General features: G+C 34.7%; 1 protein-coding gene across 2 annotated transcripts in view; it reads right to left on the bottom strand.

Moving 5' to 3' along the window:
- The window catches only part of LOC147066489 (NFX1-type zinc finger-containing protein 1-like), a 64,333-nt gene that overhangs the window by 27,751 nt on the left and 15,063 nt on the right, over window positions 1-21,519 (bottom strand). For both annotated transcript variants that reach the window (XM_085955490.1, XM_085955491.1), the window contains exons 4-12: window positions 14,214-14,458; window positions 12,721-12,958; window positions 11,464-11,634; window positions 8,852-9,937; window positions 8,611-8,766; window positions 6,705-6,852; window positions 3,654-3,737; window positions 1,690-1,961; window positions 606-749 (exon numbers count right to left, since the gene is read on the bottom strand). In XM_085955490.1, the coding sequence (XP_085811616.1) occupies window positions 606-749; window positions 1,690-1,961; window positions 3,654-3,737; window positions 6,705-6,852; window positions 8,611-8,766; window positions 8,852-9,937; window positions 11,464-11,634; window positions 12,721-12,958; window positions 14,214-14,458 (2,544 nt within the window). The remainder of the gene's footprint in view (window positions 1-605; window positions 750-1,689; window positions 1,962-3,653; window positions 3,738-6,704; window positions 6,853-8,610; window positions 8,767-8,851; window positions 9,938-11,463; window positions 11,635-12,720; window positions 12,959-14,213; window positions 14,459-21,519) is intronic.

The raw sequence follows: 21,519 nt of genomic DNA, 5'->3' as shown, positions 1-21,519 counted from the left end.
AGTTATTATATTACATACTTAGGTGTGTACAATATGTTAATAAGTTTCTTCACAAGTCTAGTGGTAATTTTTTTATACACATGTCATATAAAATATATTTTTTTACAGTTCTGTACCTGAAAGCCAGTGTGTCCAAAATATTTTTTTTATTCAACGAGTAATTCACAAGATTTAAGAATATAATAGTTATGTTTCCGAGGTTACCAAATTACGTATGTTAAATAAAGAATGTTGCATTCTTAAATCTTGTGAAATATTTGTTGAATAAAAGAAATAGTTAATTACAGTGATTGGGCGCGAAACCCGAGAGATGCAGGTCCGATTCCTGCTGGGTGTCTTACTTCTTTCAAAAAAGATTTTTCTATTGGTTCTAATATATTTTCTTAGAAGTGTTTTCAAAATTAAGTATGTTCAATAATTAGAATGTTATATTCTTAAATCTTGTGAATTATTCGTTGAATAAAAAAATAGATAGCTAATAAATTGATATTGTGTATGCAAATATTTCAACATAATGTATTATTTGGTAATATTTTTGGCTATTGCCTCATGTTGTTTTATCTGAAAATGTTAAATAAAGTTGAAATGTGCGGACGTAGCCTTACCCGTCTCATGTGAAACATCTGTCCAGTGTAAGTGACAAGAATGGTGATGTCATTGGGTTGGTACTGGTGATGGATGAAGTACCTGGCCAGACTAAGAAGGAAGTCACATTCGTGCGTATTCAGTCGGCTCGATTGTTCATCTCCCTAAAAATAACAATAATCACATAATGATTATTCTGGATAACAGAAAAACAACATTATATGAAAATTCCACCATCCATTCCTTTTTCTGATGTTTATATGAATGATGATCATGGCCCCCACAAGGGGTGGGGCTGACAGGGCTCTAGCCTGGGGGGCCGGCATGACGGGTCGACTTAATAAGTGAGATAAACATACATCACAGATTTACCCTAATGTGAAAAAAAGTTGCCTGCGGCACTATTTTCTTTGTAAAATCTTAACAATGTCTAGTTGTGATGCAATTTTTGACTACTGTATGTCAATATTCGACAACTCCATAATTCAAGTGAATTTATTCAACAATACAAAGAAATTCCTAAAAATACACCTTATACTATACCCTTAATTTTATCTGACACCACATTTAGAAAACTATTCTGTAAAGCGAACCACCGCCTTTAACTCTAGCGATGGGTAGGGTCAGGGGCGGCTCTACCTTAAGGGTTCGTAGGGACCATCCCCACATCGTTATGTCAAAAATACACGTTCGATATTTTATCACTGTCATAATATACATAGGTACTTAATTACATGATTAAATTAACTATTTCTTTTATTTTATCATACTGTGGAGCGAATCAAATGGCCCCACGGTATTAATTAAGTTAATATTTTTAAGCATGCTTTTTAAGTGACGACTCAGATAATCATTTTATTTATTCTGAAAAAATACCCATTTCCTGATTATATTATATCATATTATTATAAGTATCTTGGTATATAATGTAAGAAAGTAGGTAGGCAATTAGTAATAAATGGCTAAACCCCACCACCTAAAAAGTTGTCGAGCCGCCACTGGGTAGGGTGGCCCGATAAAGATCTTGGCCTGGAGGCCCACTTCAAGATGTGGGGGCCATGATGATCATAGTAAAATTCGGAAAATGGAGATTTTCATTCTTACCGAAGTCTCGGGAAACTGATGGTCGATAAAATACAAATTCTTGGTGGTTCCGCAGATGGGCTTATATATTTCAACGCAGGGGTCGTTGAGGAGGTTTGCGTAAATGGTGGGAGTATTGAGATTCGCAAACTCCGGCCTCATGCGATGCTGCACGTTGAGTTGGTAACAATGGCTGCCGTTTTTGACCATTCGCTCGAATAGCGACAGATCCAAATTGAAATGCTTGGCCAGGCGGTACGTCGCCGTCATCGGTTTCAACTGCAGGTGGTCGCCTGAAATGAATAACATTTACGGACATCGACCAATAATCTACGACACGATAGAAACAACATTGCATAGAAGATTATATGTATGTGATTCTGATAACAATTGTACAAACGCTAATGATTACATTTACCTGAAAGTTATTTTGACTGCAGATTTATATTTCTTACGCAATTAAGTCTTCATGTAGCTATATCGAATAAGCTCATTTTTGCTACCCGCCACATGAACCATGTTTCACAATACCATATTTTAGATGTGTACTCATTTAATTACCAAATTATAATACGAGGGTGGGTCAATAAGTCCTTAGAAAAGCCGACAGGTGGCGCGACTAGTACTGTAAGCGGTTTGTTTTCATGCAGCGGCACTACCGATTCAGTATGCTGCGAAGTTTCAATCAGATTGGTCGGGTTGTTGTGTGTTTCTCGTACATTTAAAAAAAAAATTTGCTTGTGGAAAATGGAAAAATGGAAAATGGAGAAAATTGAGTTTAGAGCTGTTATTAAACATTTTAATATAAAAGGGTTAACAGCAAAGGAAATAAAAAATGAGTTGGATTTAGTTCACGGCATATCTGCTCCTTCACTTGCAACTATTTATAACTGGTTAAATGAATTTAAACGTGGTCGTACATCAACAAAGGATGAACCACGCTCAGGACGTCCTGTAGAGGTGACTACACCAGAAATGATCAATAAAATCCACGATATGGTGTTAAGTGACCGAAGATTAAAGTTGAGTGAGATAATTGAGGTTACAGGGATCTCAAAAGGTAGCGTCATTTCTATTTTACATGACAAATTGGGCATGAAAAAAATTTCTGCAAGATGGGTGCCGCGTTTGCTCACAGTCGACAATAAACGCAATAGGGTGGTGGCCTCTAAAGCCCTGTTGTCGCTCATGCAACGCAATCCGGATGAATTTTTTCGTCGCTTTGTGACTGTAGATGAAACATGGATACACCACTATACTCCCGAGACGAAAGAACAGTCAAAGCAGTGGATTGCGAAAGGCGAACCATGTCCAAAGAAGGCGAAAACCGTAAAATCAGCTGGTAAGGTTATGGCTACTGTATTTTGGGATGCACGTGGAATTATTTTCGTTGACTATTTGGAAAAAGGAAAAACAATAACAGGGGATTATTATGCATCTTTATTGGACCAGCTAAAAAACAAAATTGAAGAAAAACGGCCTCATTTAAACAGGAAAAAAATCCTCTTTCATCAGGACAATGCCCGTGTTCACACATGTTTACAATCAATGGCTAAAATTGAAGAATTGAAGTTCGAATTGGTCGACCACCCACCGTATTCGCCAGATTTAGCCCCCAGTGACTTTTTCCTTTTCCCAAACTTAAAAAAATGGCTAAGTGGACAACGTTTTTTTTCAAATGAAGAAGTCATCGATCGGACAAATGCTTATTTTGAGGACCTTCCGAAAACTTATTTTTCTGACGGTTTAAAAAAAATTGAGAAACGTCTAACCAAGTGTATTGAGCTCCAAGGAGATTATGTTGAGAAATAAAAAAAAAATACAAAAATAAAAACTGTTTTAATGCTTTTTTCTAAGGAATTATTGACCCACCCTCGTACTTGGGGAAATGAATTTAAAAAATTAGAATTAAAATTTTTTTGTGTATTTTTTGATTTCACACAGGGGTGGACCTGATGATTGACAAAGAATAAATAAAGAATCACCTATAAGGATGAGGTGCTTGCAAGCACTCGTCAATGATGCAACAATGTGACTCTCCATAACTTCCGCTGCTTCTTCCACGATCACTGTAAGAAGAAATGAAAAATGATTGAGTAAATAGCATGGTAATACCCCGAAGTTACGTCATAATGTTGTTTCACATTAGTCAAATTAAGTAGATATGAACTAAGTCGGAATGGAGACCTTTAAGAGCATACCGTCGGTCCCTATTAAAAAAGTCGGATCTGCAAAATGCTATTTTTCAGTACGAGCAATCAAAGATGTTTCATCAAATATCCTTTGTGACCTATTGCTTGCCATAATGAATAAAAATACGGGTTATAGAAACTTTTCTAAACGTTTATAAAAACATCTGTCTGTCCGGTGAACATAGCAGCAACTGTCAGATTCGATGCATCTTGCTCACCCACGCCCAGCCAACAATGTCGGTTGGTAAGAACCGACATTGTTATTCGGACACTCTCGGTACATCCGTCATTTTTAACTTGAATATCTCTAAATTTTTCAAACAAACAAAAAAAACTGTGATTGTGGTATAAATGTTTAAAGTGTTTAAATAACTTTTACGTAATAATCCGAAAATGACAAAATTTCAGATCCGACTTTTTTGATAGGGACCGACGATACATAAGTGAAACGGTAAATAATTATCAACAGCAGGTGAGACGAAATTTTTCACTCGTCGCCAATCGGAAACCGACAGTCGAGGTGTAAGCACGTCAATTTGTTTTGTGATGGCGTCGGAGGAATATATTCTTAAATCGTGTAAAGATGACTAAAAAACGTTACACATGTACTTGAAAAAGAAAACACTAAACTAAAATTTAACAATAAACATAACATTAAATGGACGCATGTTGAATTTTTATGACAAATTATATTTCATTCGGCTCGCGTCATTTGCACAATCCGCGCATCGCCTAGTCACGATCATTTTAGACCATGCCTCAACTGAAGTATAGCCTTAAAACAGTTACTGTATGTGATTGTGATCACCCTGAAATAGGTACTGACGAATTCTGGATCGGCTTCGTTTTCATAAAAGTCACTGCTGAGGATCGTGATTTCTTTTAACTGTCATAGTTTCTTCAACGATCCCCGCATTTTACCATCCGCATAGTTAAAGGTATAGAGGTAGAGAGGTAACTCACGTATTGTATTTGGCTGAGGATAATTAATTATTAAACAGCAACACTCCCTCCCCATCACAAAGAAATGCTCGATTGATATTACTCATGAAAATGATGTTTGTCTTCTTTTCAACACTCACCGTCAAACTATTCTCCTACTGCGCGACTGTAAGGAGAATAGTTGTTCAGTTCAATCAGTTCAAAGCGTGGGGATTTATATCTATTCTTTGTTTAACTCGTGGGACAGGCTATGGGTGATGCAATATGAATCAAGTGATACAACACCTGCGTGGGCCTTCTCATGGTTAATTTGAAAATGACTTTCACATAAGTTGGTTAGATGATCAATGTTTGCCCTTCAAAATCTCAATGACATCATATTTTATTACCACTAAATGTACTCGCTTTTTCATTAATCTCTCAGTCAATCTCTATGGGCCTATGGTGCGATTGATCAAAGTCCATTCCGCGATCGATGCATTGGACATGCCTGATCTAAAGAAACTGATTAATTAGAACGATACAAATAAATGCCGATATCTTTAATTTTATATTGCTTCTATAGGTTTTTTGGCTAATAAGAATGGACATTGTTTTATCTTAAAAATTTAATACAATTAAAAATGTCCTTTTACATCTGTGGACTACTGAAAAAATGAGAACATTTTGAGGACCACTCACGCAGAAATAAAAAATATTATTTATATGGTAACGTAAAATAACGTCCGATTGAGGTTGCTTTCGTCACGTAAAACCATAAATCTATTTTAAGAACAAAAAAACAATGCATAAACACTTACAGGTGCACGGGTTTTGAAGATTATATTGGAATTTTTAGCATAAGGTAAGTCGGGGGAATATGCCTAATGGGGGAAGATTGGGCAATTAATTTATTCGTCCTTCGCTACATGTTGGTGCAGTAACCATTTTTAGGATCGGTCATTAGTACCGGAGAGCACATGCTGGATGTTGGTCCTGTTAAATTTTAAATTAAAACAATACGCTTATAAAACGAGGGAAGTACCCATTTTTTTGTGGTACTTTATTTACACATTTACTCAAAATATTCTCAGCATACAGATTTGATTTGAATCATGGTTAAGTTCAGTTTCATTGAATAATACACTATGTTTGGCATCATATTTTACTATTTGAGGTTATCTTGCACACCATTTTATTTCTGTCCTTGGCATCTTACCCCTACAAATGGGGGAAGATGCCATTTCGAATATTTTTGGTCATTCACTATCTCAGTTTTTAGTATTTTGCAAAGCCTCATCTTTAATCATTATTGCATTAACATTAAAACGTGTCATTGAAAAAAATAATATAAAAATTCTATATTGTAGTATTGTAGCGTAATTAGCCTTTCTGATGTGAGTGAATTGAGTGATGAAGGAAACTATTACGCCATTTGCAAGAGTTATTACTTTGATAAAGAAGGCCCTACGGTTGACTGGATTGCATGTGTAAGATGCCAACAATGGCTACATGCAACAAGCATGTCCAATCCGGTCATTTGCGACCTGTGTACAATTTTTTTTTAGTTTGTGGCATCTTCCCCGACAAAGTGGTTTATTTTTTAGTTAGTTTTTTTAGTTTTTATATATTTTTATTGTTCCAGTTAATTTTTTAATAAATATTATCATAAAGTGTTTTTCTAATATAACTATGTTTTTATTTTAAATATAAATATATAATTTTACAATCAGTTATCCGTCAAAGTAAAAATTAGGCATATTCACCCGACTTACCTTATACATTCGGACGCTAAAAATTCACAGACCATCAGAAAACCTCTGCGGACCACAGGTTGAGAAACACTAATATTTCTGTTACTACATCAATGTCCACAATATACATCAGAGGGGGTTAAATAATATTAAAAAATAAAATACTTACCAATACGCGACTTGAGGGCTTTCAAAAGAGCCTGTTGTTGGGCGGCGCCAGTGGTTGTGATTCCGATCACCTTAGCGTGACGTAGAATATCATAATCGGCGGCCATTAATAGCTCATCACACACGGTCTTTTCCGACTGAAATTTAGCCTGCAAGAGAAGAATCGAATATTACTTATCTGTCAAAATGAATATATTATTCGTTTGCACCAACACAAAGAGGAGTTTTAAACTAGTAGGTCCTACATGAAATGCTTATCAAATTGCTATCGGTTAGTAATTAAGTAGGAGGCCTGTAGCTTAATTGGTTAAAGCATATTGGCGCGATACCAGTGGATATATGTGTTCAAATCCCGTCAGGCATCGTATATTTTTCAAATGTGATTTTTTCTAGTAGGTATACCCAGGGCTTTTTTTGTAATGTAACGCGGTGGAACAGCGTTCCGGCACCTTTTTCACGGTATTTATAATGTTTCAAAAGCAATTAGATGAAACATTGTTCGCGATTACATATTACAAGTTAATTTTCCTGAATCAACTCATATGAAAAGACATGAAAAACTATCGCGTTTTATATGTGCATTGAATTCTATTACCATTTCTTCAAGTGAATGTGAACGCAAATTTTCGCAAATGAATCTTAATTATCACCCCAATAAGAGCTTCGTTAAAGCACCAAAACAGTTTCGGCACTTTTGGTCATCAAACTCGTCGGACCACATTTGACACTTTTCGATCATTCAAAATACATTGATCGGAGAGGTAACTCAGTGGAAGAAGACATTCGGCCATAGGCTCTAACTATAAGAAAAGGAATCGAGACGATTTGTCAGATGGCTTTAGCCTGGGGGATCGACCAGATAATTGAAATAAATGTGCTATAATCGTATAAAAAATCGCCTGCGGCGCTAATTTCCTTCGGGCATATTAACATTTTAATATATGTGGTTGTGTAATTACATTTTTTGGTTAATGTTTGTTGATACACTGAATACCTTTAATTTTACCTTAAATACGCTACTATAGAGTATAGAGCATCACACTGCTTTTAACCTTAGTGATAGGTAGGGGGCCCGCTTCAGGATGTGGGTACCATGGAAATCACTATATACTTTTATTCAAATATATGACTTTTTACAATAGGTAAATTGTTTGGCAAGAAGTGAGTTCCGACACCTTTTTTTTTCAAAAAAAAAAAAAAAACCCTGTGTATACCTATAATCTGAGGTGTTTCAAGTTATATATAATTATGTTCAATATATGGAATGTTACATTCTCAAATCTTTTGAATTATTCGTTGAATAAAAGAAATGATTTATTAAAAATTGTTAATAAGTTCAAGTAGACGTAATAACTAAAATATTTCGGGAGAGCCGGGCGTTGGTTAGTACTTAAGGTAATTAATATTCCTTGATTTAAAACACAAAAACCGATAGGCACTAATAACACAATTTGATAGACAAAGAGGATTATTTAATTTTTTTACACAAGATTTAAGAATGTATTTAGCATTATTTTTGAGAAATTTTGCACATAAGAGGTACTCTAAATTGTGAATGTTCTATTATGAATGCTATAAAATATGTAGATTCTAAAATCTAGTCATAAAATCATTGAATAAAAAAAACCAAAATATCCTATAGTTAAAGATCGACGACAATATTAACTGGATTTCAGATAACACCTCGGACGCATAGTTATTAGTAGATTTTAATTTGATTGGTATTGTACCCGTTGCTTAATAGGTGAAGCACATTGGCCGGAATCCAACGGATGCAAGTTCGTGACTCGCTCGGTAAACATATTTATTCTAATATGTATGTCTCTGAGGTCAAACAAATATTACAAAACAGCGAGAAAGATAAATACTGTTTGGGAATACTAAATCTGCGAGGCTATCGCCCTTACCATCTTCATCATGAGAGCCTTGTTCAGAGGTTGCTTCAGCGCATTTATCCATTGCCAATAAAACATCCAACGCTCTCCGCATGAATAGAGGTTTGCCGACTTGTTCGGGACGCTCATTGGAAACGTTAATTTCTTGACACAATTTCTAAGTTGATCCTATAAAATTAAATTAAACATCCGGGTAAAATTTTACCGAACAGATTTTGTATATAATATCTACATTCTATATAATATTTCATACCTTAAATAAATTAAGCTCAGTGCCAAGTTTTTTAATCCAATATAATTGATTATTGATTGCCTCGGGTGGTGCATTTTCATCTTGTATCATAATTTGGTATTGTTCTCTGCATTTGTAGAAATTATGTGCTAAAGTCCTGACATTAAAGAAATTGTTGGGATCCTTCGACACAAACAAATCTTCATCGACATCCATTATCGGCCGGTGCACATTATCACTCTCATCGTAGTCACCGCCATTTACTTTGGCAGATTCATCACCAGGAGTATTTTCCCATTTAAATCCTGCAACACTGCTACTGTCGTTACCCATCAGAAGCCAAGAGGCGATTGGAAATCTATGCTCGTCGCGATTGTAGCCACTCAAAAATTTATTGACATCAAAGTTCAAATATTCAGAAAACTGCGCCACATTCAAGATGCCCTCGTTAGAATCGATAAAATCGATGGTGGATTGGAGATTATTCAGTCCTTCCGATAGTTCGATGAGATTCCGTCTAAATTGAAAATTATCTTTATTACGTCGTAAAGCGCTCAATTTGAACTGGCTTAAGACTTCACTTTTTGATTGTCCCCCGATGCGCACCATTTTAGAACGAGAAGAATACCGGTTCCCCGGAGTCCAATTCATAGCTTTTAATATTCCTTCGAGAAATTGGTCCAACGCGTGGTTTGTGTAACAAACGACTAACATTGGAGATGTTGACATGCATTCATCGTTTCGTAACATAGTCTCGGCTACTTTTAGAGCGAGAAAAGTTTTACCCGTCCCCGGTGGACCCTGGATAGTCACGAATTCTCTAGTGAGCGCCATTTTTAACGCTTCATATTGGGTATTGTCAAGTCCTAAAACTTGTGCAGTTGGCCACTCGTCATGTGTTAAAACCGGCACTCTAACTATGTATCTGCGATGGTCAGCTTCTTCAGTTATATCATTCGAAGAGTCATCAGATTCTTCTGTATCAGAGAGTACGAGCATATTATAGGCCATATTTCGGACCATATTACGGCCATGTTTATAAGTTTTTGGTAATCTTAAATCGTAACTAGATGTGGCCGATATGCACTCAGGATTCACTTCGCAGGGCTAGAAATGAAAATAGTTCATTTAAATCATCACCGCATAGATTCTTATTAGGAACATTTATCTAGCCGAAAAAATATTGCATGATCTATAAATATTGAACACAGTTGCGAAGGGTGGAGGTAGGCTGTTAATATCTGCAAAAATAGTGCACATTAAACTTTGTTAGTCATACGTATTTGTTTTTATTGAACTTAGACTACAATTTACAGATGGTGTTGGTTAGTTTTTAAAAATCAATGAAACCCTGCCTAAGCCAAACCATAATAGTTTTGGTATATTTTGGGCGATACGACAAAATTGTGCACACTTCTTCATTCATACTTATTTGTTTTAGTTGGATTAAGAATATATATTACACATATTGTTTGTTCATTTTTTTTAAATTCATTAAGGGGGGACATGCTCGTCGAAGGTCAAAATTGAGTTTTTATTGTATTTTCAAACCATGATCCTGGACACTCCTTAAACGTTGTAGATAATCTATTTATATAATTTTGAAGCCTTATTATCCTTTATAGTTATTTTAAACATTTGATGACTGCATAAAGTATTTTTGTTACATAAAATAGTATTCTTTTAAACCTCTCGCTACAACCTACGGCCGTAGCCATAATTTGACAAACTATAATTGAAGTAGGGAGTAAAATGATATTAACGCGCGTGTTTGAACATGTACCGTTTAAAAAAAAATAAAAAAAAATTCGGTTAGGTACATGTTCAAACACGCGCGTTAACATAATTTTACTCCCTACTTTAATTATAGTTTGTCAATTTATGGCTACGGCCGTATGTTGTAGCTTAACCACTAGGGAATGACAAAAGAAATGGCGTATTTCAAAAAAACACTACCTTATTCTTAGGTCAATAATTATTATAAAGCAATCATTATTCATAAGATGTTTATCACACTTGAATGGTCAAAGACATAGCTTATAATGAAGGGTAATTATACAGTGAATTATTGACGATTTTTATTACATCTACTTTAATAATGGAGCTGTCGAGTATCGACACATAATAATCAAAAAATATATTGCACAATTATATATGTAACTGAAAATGTTCCTGGCCATGAACTATAATAGGGCAGGCGACTTTTTTTACTATTAAAGCTAATTTATGATATATGTTTATCTCACTTATCTGGTCAACCCGACACGCTGGGCCCCCCAGGCTAGAGCCCTGACAGCCCTCCCCAGCCATGACCTACACCACTCCGGAATTCGGGTGGACACCGAGAATTTTTTGACAGTTCCGTTAGGGATTGGGTTTCTAAAAAAACCTGACATTAGTGTTTCGAAATTTTTGTGTTAGAAATTAAAATCTAAGAAATTTTTCTAAAAAGGGTGCTGGAGAATTATTACAAATCATTTTTTGCCGTGTTTTTATGTTTCAATGTTTAAAATCATTCTGATAATTTTCATGTTTGGGGGGTGCCAGGGCCCCTTGGCCCCCCCCTGGGTGCGTGACTGCTTAACAGCCTACCTCCACCCTTCGCCACTGGTATATAATACATATTTTCTCACCTCCACATCAATAATATATTTTTTCATCGGAAAATTTTTTTGAAGGGATCTATCCTTCAACGTTTTCAGTATATGGTGGTAAGGCAAGAAATAAATTTCACTTTCCACCATCAAATATGTTTTATTCAACATATCACCTGTAGGGTAAAATCCATCCATGGCTACAGTTATCTGAAAATAAAAATAAACAGATTTTACTTACAAAACTGGCGGTTAAGAGCCCTTCCCCATCGGTGTTCTTTAAAAGCGCCCCAGTGTTTCAATTTTTATTAGTATCAATCATGCCACAAATCATTGGCACACACGCGAGACTAGAACCGTGGCGTCACTTTTTTGCACGTCGAGTATATTAGTGTGTCATTTAAACGTATGTAAATAGGAAGGCGCCACTCAGAATCATGTAAAACGTCCAACTGCGTTTTCCACACATTGCGGACTGCATTTCTTATAATGTTTATATGAGATGTTTGTATATACTGTTCCCCCAAACTTTTAGATGGGCCCTTGTTTGGCATCAAATAAAACGCTGAAAAAAAAAACAGTTTCTGCCAGATGCAGATCTGCAGCCGCGACTTCAGATATAGGCAGTCCACCGACTTATAGCGTTACATGAAAACCTTGAGTTATGACCTCCTCGACTTACTATATTTCTCTGAACTTTTTCTGAAAGATTTGAGAATTCTGGAAGATTTAATTCTCGGGTGAATTTATTAATGCCTGCCCAGCTAAATCTAAAATTTTCCGACGAATAAAGTCCTTTTAAGGATCTTTGAATTTGAATTTCCTTTGCATTTTCTTTTGGTTACGGTTAAAAACATCATGGCTTCCGGCACTGCCAGCAAAATCCAATACTCGATCCGGTACCTCTGGTCGTAACGATTGACACATTACTCTGAGCAACATTTGCTCTAATTGGATTCCTTTTGGCATTCTTAGAGCGCCGTTTGCATTCCTACACCTACACTACATTTCATTATCAAACATATCTCTTATAATGGCCGCTGCAACGAGCCCGAAACGTCTTAAGTCCTCCTCGAGGAAATAAGGAAGAAGTATACGCGGTGGAAGCCCAAGAATCTATTATGATAAAAAAAACAACCGTGAAAGTCTCAAACATTACTTAAAAATAATATTAATTATTACCAAGTAAATCATAATTTTCGTATCCGAGTAGAATCAAAGTGACAGATTCATCGGGACATACGGTCAGCGGAGATCACGCACTATCGCATAATTTCAGCATTGGGATTGTCTTACCAGTCCTAAATCGATGTCGTCCCTGTTGACTACCGTGGAGAAGATAATATTTTGAAAATTATCATCGGTGAAGCACAACAGAGAGCCATACAAGAACCTCTTGGAGTTGTACATTTTTCGCTCCGCAGGGTTTTTCTGGAAGTTTCGGTTGCCAGTCCACTTGCCGTCAAAATTCACCAACACGCCGACATTATCTCTTGAGAAAGAATACTTCAGAAATTTAGCTCTTCGGTAAAATCTACAAATAAAAAAAATGTAGCAATTAAGGATAAATAGATTTGTCACAATATAAGAGGTGACTTGATTTTTTCTACTTACATTGATTATGAACAATTCAGTAAAGTAAAATATGCCGTGGATCCAAATGCATACATAGTGTTGGACATAGCATAGAGTATTTTGCCAACTGTCGTTGACAATAATGTAACATAAAGTGTATGAAAACAAGCTATTTGATGGCAGGAAAGATAGATAATTTTATGAAAATAAAATCGCATGTTTTTTATCTACTAAGAACGAAGTAATACGTTAATTCTTTACGTCCACTAAAAAGGGGGCAAAAAACAAAGATTTATGAGGAAAAGGAGTAGGTATTTTTTACCACGTTTTTATTAGCTCGTATTCTTGTTTGTCCGGTACAGACTTTTTCTTGTGTGTCCAGTGTAAATTTTTTCTTGTTTGTCTTTGATTTGTATTGGACGATTGAAGATTTTTAACTAACTTCCTGACTAGCTAGACATTTAAAACTTTAAGAATATTTATCAGAACATGACGACAATGCATTCTTTTAATACTATTAGTCATTTTTAAGCAGAATTGAATTCATTTTCAATTAATTCTGTTTTGTATGGAAAGTTATTATTGTTGGTTGCTAAGGGGTTCCTAGCAACTAAATTATTAATATATATGTGTGTTACTATGGAAATCAATAAGAAATGTCAAAATGACATTTCAGTATTCTATATTTATTCAGTTTTTCTATCAAGTACAAAAAAAAAGTGTTTATTAATACATAGAATTGTCAAGTTTATATGATTCAATAGAAAATTTAAAAACGTAGTGTATAAAAAGTTCTTTATATCTTGTAATTATTTTTAAATAATATGTATGTACTAAAATGTTCAAATGTCTTTTATTATATGGACTTGTCTATAAATAAATTGATCCATTTTTTTAGTAAATACAATTATTTAGCTTTAATTTTTTCAATCACAACAAAAGTGAAATTTGGTGCGGCCACCAGACGCTTCCATATAACTGTCAATGCCAATTGTGCGGCCACAGTTACACCACTGCTTCAAAACTGAACGGACCAAAACGGAAACCTCGACTGAACGGATAACAGAACTGACGGTTACAAGGACCTTGAACAATTAATAATACGTGTTTTCAGATTAACATACTTTAGTGACTTCGTGGATCCGGGAATAAAAAAAAAAATTCAATGATGATAAAGATCTTGAGACGCGATTTGTAATAAATTGTAAGATCACCTGATATTGTTATACTTTCTAGAAGTAGGATCTTCAATGTAGTCGATGATGCCTTCGCGGAGTGGGGAAACAAAATCCTCTCGCATCAACCGGAATTGGACGTCCAGGTAATGATCGACGCTGGGGTATGCCCCGTTTACGATAATGGGTCTCAAGAAGACGTGTCCGCGAGTTATCAATTCTCCATATTTAGGAATCACGTCAATTCTACGAAAGTCATGAGCAGACAGCGGCTTGTTCACGTCCTAAAATGTAATTAACAAATAATTAAAAATCAATAACATAATCGTCCTCACATAAATACAGTCGAACTTGGTTATTACGATCACGGATCTCGGATGTAATGAGGAAACATTCATTGACATTTTTAGTTGATGATTTTCTCCATACATTTATTCACGTTTATAACGAGCTACTTATCGGATATACCGAGGAGCTAAAATATTGTCAAAAATTTTCTTAAAACCGGTGATGTGTCGATCGTTTAAAAACATTTCGACCATAAGCAATAAAATCAGACCGGACAGAATGCCGCCGTATGGTTGAAATTGCATGTAAAAAATCCAAGGTTTTTGAAGTCAGTAGGTACCTACCAGTGTTCATTACAATAAACAACTTCTTTTGTAGTTTATGAATGCCATGCTTATTTCTGGGATTTTTACGATGGTTTTCAGATTTTTTATGTTCTATAATATATGCTTAATCTGGACAATGCATAGCAAACACCCAAGAGTCTCTGAATGGGTCGAGTGCTTTAAGGAGAAATTTAAGAACAATGAGAGAGAAAACAGTGAAACAATGAAGAATCAATTGTAAATTTTATAAGAAAAGTGGATTGACAGAAAAATGTAATATGTGCGTAACGGTGTAAATAAATTCTAATTGTGTATTTTTGTCTGAATTGCGACTTTTTGTGTTATGTGACCGCTCATTTAAAAATACCTATTCTGATATCTATAACAAGTAACGCTTATAACGAGCAAATTCAGTCGGTCTCATCTTCCTCGTAATAACCAAGTTCGACTGAATCTTGCCAAAGAAACTGGCTCATTATTCACATCTAAAAAATGGATGTGTATAATAATAAATTGAGAATTTTTCGCAATACGCTTTTGATATTACATAGGTAATAATATTATATACCCACAACGTATTACGTGTCAGGCCTATAATGTCGGGGGTCCCGGGTTCAAATCACGGGTCTGGCAAATTCACATGTTATTTTCAATGTGTGTTTGGACACAGAGTATGGACTTAATAGGTCGAGCAAGTGGCGAGAGTGCAATAACTCTGTTCAACCAAATCGCTTCGGATGTTGATATATTACACCTACGTGAGGATGAGTATAGGTGGACGTTGTATTATAAATTCTTAAAATAGGGTCTGCTTAGCTCATTCGGTGTACTTGTATCTAATTTATATTTTTTTGTATTTACAGTTTTCTACTGTTTAATAACTTCATACGGATCTATTTCTTTTTTATATAATACTGTTTTAATAACATTTCTTTGTTTCTAAATGTCATTGTGAATGTCTTAAATTAATAATTTGTAATGTTCACTAGTATATGTAAAAATAAAAAAAATTGAATTTGAATTTCTTGTAAAAAGAGGTCGGATATGGTTATAAATGTTTTTATTTATTTTTTGACATTGACCTTTCGGGCCTGCACAGAGTGGAGGTTCGTATTAACAGATTTTTGTTTTTACAAGACATGGTTGTTAGGCCATTAGGTCCATACTCTGATTCAAACACAAATTGAAAAACAATAAGTTAGTGTATTTACCAAACCTAGGATTCGAACCTGGGACCCACAACGTTATGAAGCGATGCTGAAGCCGCTCGGTATGAAGCAGAAACACCAGCGCTGATTTTCTTTGACACAGATGACACAATCGAATCGTCAGAATATTTAAAAGAAGCCTCGAAATATATTAGTATTAAATTATATCAAAATATTAAAAAGGTGCATATTACTTTCAAATTGAGTATAATGTATAACCCAAAAGCACAACAAAATCTTTAAGATAAAAGCTCCTATAAAATAACCACTTACAAATTAACCAGTACATACAAAAATTAACCACTAATAGTAGTGTCATCATTTTTCATCATCTGATTTTTAATGACAATTTTATTTTTAGCTACAGGTTGTGATACGAGGAAACAGATAAATTGATATTATAAGAATATGAATTGATAATATTATTATTTTACTTATCATAATATTAATTTAACATTTGACATTATAATATTGTGTAAAAGTTAGATAAGAAATAAAAATGCAACCACTATAATGGCTGAAATATCATTAATAATTTCTGAAAATCTTTTCCAACAATGTGTCTGACTTGTAGGTAGAGTCCGATTTCTGTAAGCTGGCGTACACGTCATCATGGTTCTTTTATGAACTAGTAGAACTAAATTCCTAAATTCTCCCCGCTTCAGCATCTTAACACTGCATTACGTCCGCTCCCCGCCAACTCCATCGTCAATGCGACGCTAGAAACGCGATGACGTTTACGACAGTTTATAGAAATCGGAGTCTACCTTGGATTGATTGTAATATTAAAGAAAACTGTGGTTTTTGCCTAGCTATTAACATTAAAAATGACAATATAACATTTTTAAGACATACAAAATGCCATTTATATCTGCTCCATCTATATAATAATTAGAACACCTTTTATCAAATTAATCATTTCTTTTTGAATGAATTTATTCATAGACTTATATTTATTATCTGAATATAACATTTGTATGACACCATTATGATGTTAAAAAAATATTCTTATAATTAATCTAACCGCAAAGAAGAGCAAAATGTATTTTCCATCGATACACCTATTCATTTTTGAATGTTACAATAATCTACTGACAATTAATTAGTGAGAACTATTTCTTTCTATAGTGAAATTCTACCATTTAACAGTTGTCACTCATTTGTAGAAATCATCCATTTCCAATGAGACTTTCATTTATTTAAGAAGAAATGTTGTCTATTTTATTGTACAAATATATATTATTCCCCTATTGAAAATAACATAATATTCATTAACATATATTTAAGTTTACCCCATAGTTCCCCACAAGAGAGATTTATACCTTCTTACAGTCACCACCTAGAAGGTCCAGTGCATAAGGCGTTGGCCGTTTATTCCGGAGGACGCAATATATTTATGTGATTTTCACAAAGCATGGGTGTTTGTGATTGTTTCACTTCTATTAAACTACACTACAGTCATTGGGCCTCTAGGCCTGTATAGTGTTAAAATTACAAGATAAAAAGAACTTTTTACATACAACGTTTTTAAATTTTCTGTTGAATCATATAAACTTAAACGATCAAAAAAATTTGTACTTGATGGAAATAATACTGAAATGTCATTTTGACATGTCATTGATTTCCATAGTAACGCACGTATATATTAATAATTTCGTTGTTAAGCCCCCAGACCCCTTAGCAACCAATAATAGTGGATTGGATTACGGATTTCTTCCGAAATAACTTTTCATACAAAACAGAATTAACTGAAAATGAATTCAATTCTACTTAAAGATGGCTAAAAGTATTAAAAATGGATTGGCATCGTGTTCTGATATATTCTAAAAGTTTTAAATGTCTAGCTAGTCAGGAAGTTAGTTAAAAATCGATTGCAAGATTTGTACCGGATAAACAACCACCGCTCAAATAAGAATACGACCTAATAAAAACATTGTAAAAAATGTTTCATCTGTCAATATGATACTCAATTTAATACTAATCTAATATTAGTTTTAATTCAAAGGTGACTCTACTGGAGCTAATTAGCACCAATATAATATTAAATTAGGTTAATTTTTTTCTAAGTTGACATTTAGCGTTTTTGTCTTGAAAAAAGTCTCAAGTTAACCTATCTCCATCTCAGAGATCTTCCAACAGAATCAGGTAAAAATCCTCAGATATACTAAACATTCAATCAGTAATATAAAACAACTATAATTTTTTTGGTTCAATTTCATAACAGAGGTTTAGATAACTTTTTGTTCGAAGGGTTACTAAAACAGCCATTTTAGGGTTAATTTACTTCTTGGAGTAATGATGTCCAACGGTAAATATTTGAACAGTTATAAACAATTATCACTGTTAAATGGTTTCTTTATTACACATTTGCTATTTAAATTGAACAAAAAATTTAATTTTATTTCAATTTAAGGAAAATGCCACGAAAATTATATAAGAAAACCAGGATCTCGTAAGTATGCTGACTATTCAAAGGAAAGGTTAAGATTAGATGAATGTCTTCAAACCGTTATAACTGGAGTAATGTCGCATAGAAGAGCAGCAAAACATGCGATTCCACAAAAAAATATATATTTAATAATTTAAAGGAGCAACATCAACATAAACCTGGTGCACCCACTAAATTTATGCCAGAAGAAGAACAGTGCGTTGTTGAATATTTGAATTATATGAGTGATTAGGGTTGATAACGGTTATAAAATATAATAAACCAGTCATAAGTGCATTGCAGGAAGTCATTGAAGAGCTGAAAATGGCCCAGCCAAAACATTAATGATGCATGAATAGAATGACATCATTTTTGGCATCAAGGAGCAAAGGAAAATTTCAAATAGAGGATTGACATTCCTGAAATGCAGATTTTGTGGGGAAATAATGGCTAAAATAATACACATTCTAATGCATTGTAATTATTGTCAATAAGCATTTAAATAGTCGAACTAGGGAAAAGTATCGAATGATTTGACAGTGACAGAAAAGTTTACACTTTTACGACAGCTCTAGATAAGATGCACAAGCGACACCCCTGCATGAAATCCCCGTTCTGTAACTTGTTGTAAATTATTCTTTTTTGTGGTTTAATAATTGGTTTTGTAGTTTAATCTGTTGTGGTTATAATTGATTCAGATAACGTTGGTTATAATTTAAATATGTAGGTATCAGGAAATTACAAATTATTTATTTAAAACTTTTGAAGACAGTGATAAAACCATATGACTACAAGGAGTTTCAGAATTTCTATACAACTCTCCCTGCTAGGCCATAGCATGGTTGCCTTGGAAGACCATCTTGCAGTACAGGGAGTAGATGTTTGTCATCGATGATGTAATTATAGATAGTCTCCAGTTCAATGCTCACGAGTCATGAATGTTTATATGACTCATTGTTTTCAAACATAAATGTAATATTTTTATGATATTTGATAACCACTGCATAAACATAAGGCATAATAAGCAACCTGATAACTGCTACAGGTCTGCGATTTCCTAACTATCGACTCGTGTGTCACCCGACGACATGACGTAATTGTGACGTGAGGCAAGCCGCCCAACACACACTGCTCACCATAGATATTATTATGCTGAAACACCTATTTGTGTATGGGGACAATGAATAATGCCAGTGTTTGACTAGCGTTAATTTCTCGAATGCTATTATCACTCCGGTAGTACGTCACAATGATGTCATATGACGTCATGTCGACCGGGCGACTACAACTCGCAAGTTATAACATAAGGCCCCAGGAGTGAGATTTTAATAAGTATTCAAGTTTTATGTTGCATTGTGATATCATGTGATGTGTTCACTAGCGTAGGGGCTTTCAAAATTTATCCTTTCACGGTGCCCCCTTAGTGTACCACTGTACCACAACTTTTTTCTGTGCACACTAAAAATACCAGTCAAGGGGACGGGTGAGCATGTTGCTCACCGTAGTTTGTCAAATCTTGAAATTAAACTAGACACGGCTATCCAGTGTACCGACTTACCTAGACAGGGGCGTGTCATGCGGAGGCATTGGGAGTGCGTAGCATTCGGTCGGCAAGATTCAGGGGACGGTGAATTATCCGAAAAATGACTATAATAATGCTTGAGTGTTATGAATGCCCACGATGGTAAAGCAGGTAAAATATCACCCTATAATGTCGTGGGTCCCAGGTTCGAATCCCGAGTCTGGCAAAAAAATCACATGTTGTTTTTCAATGTGTGTTTGGACCCAGTCGGACCAGAGGACCCTTGTAAAAAAAAATTGTTAATATAACCTCCACCCTGTGTAGACCCATATGATCTTCTTGCGGATTGAGGATCTTGAGGATTGGACATGGTAAAAAAAAATATATCAAAATCAAATTATGTACGTTGAAATACACGAAGTACGTTACATGTGGCATACCGTCTGCCAAAAATAAAAATGCACCATTATCTTTGGGGTATGAAAGGTGTATGCTGGTGGGCAGGATAGTCCCTGGTTTGACGTGATAGGCGTGGTAATTGAATAAATACACTTTTGTTGACTGTTCAAGTGAATTGAGATCTGGGAATTTACTGCTGTTTAGAGGTTTAGACAGTATACAAAACAGTAGTATAAGATTAAATAACGCAAAAGCGATGTTAGTAGTCCGAGGTGCGGCGGAAGGATGTTTATCTAATAACTTGCGGTCAGCTGTTTATTGACATAATATGCACAATTACTGCACTGATTGTGAATGAAATGAATATTCATTACATTGCAATTAGTTCCTATATCGTGAAACAATTTTATAGAAAAAATGTAAGAAAATATGGCTTTTTATCAGGAAACCGGATGAAATCTTAAGAAGGTCAGAAGGCTTCATTATTGTTATTACACTTAATGAATTATTGTTTAAAAAGTGTAGAAAAGTGTTTAATTCGAATCAACCATTGTTTTGACAAGCTGTAATATTTTAACGCACCTAGAAGTTAAGTACTTTCAAGCTTATACAATTTGGTTGAACATAGTTATCGCCCTCCCAATTGGCATTACCAGTGGCAGGTTGGTTCTGCACCTTGGGAAAGTAAATAACTGACGCTCCCTATTTCTAAGATAGTTATCAGGGACACACAGGTCAACACTGCCCAGAATGGCAGAGTTCTTACTTATACCTCGTATAAGTCGAAAAAAATACGTAGCTAAATAAAAATCTCTTCTAAATTGCAGACTGCAGTATGTAAGCATACCTAAGAGAAAGTTAGTTGGATAAAGCCATGGATAGTATCCATACAACCTCAAGTAAAGGAGTCTCAAGAATTTCTTCTGAACCCTCTCGACCATAAGGCATACTTCAACTGATGCGGTACCCAAACAATAGACCGACTCTCAAGCCTGCTTCGAACTAAAGATTTAAACAAAAGTTTTAATACCGTGACATCCGAAAAGACCCGGGAAGTATGCATGAAGAAGCCCAACATCTTGTATTACAATATAATATCAAATTTATGTAAATAATTTATTTTACATAATATGTTTTACCAAAATTATAATAAAAATGTTTAATCGGATAATAT

This window comes from Rhyacophila brunnea, unplaced genomic scaffold, assembly GCF_057557595.1.
Source record: "Rhyacophila brunnea isolate RB1 unplaced genomic scaffold, BYU_Rbru_1.0 scaffold_5, whole genome shotgun sequence".
NCBI lineage: Eukaryota > Metazoa > Arthropoda > Insecta > Trichoptera > Rhyacophilidae > Rhyacophila > Rhyacophila brunnea.
Note: the sequence above shows the minus strand (reverse complement) of the source record. Positions and strands in the feature narration are given on the sequence as shown.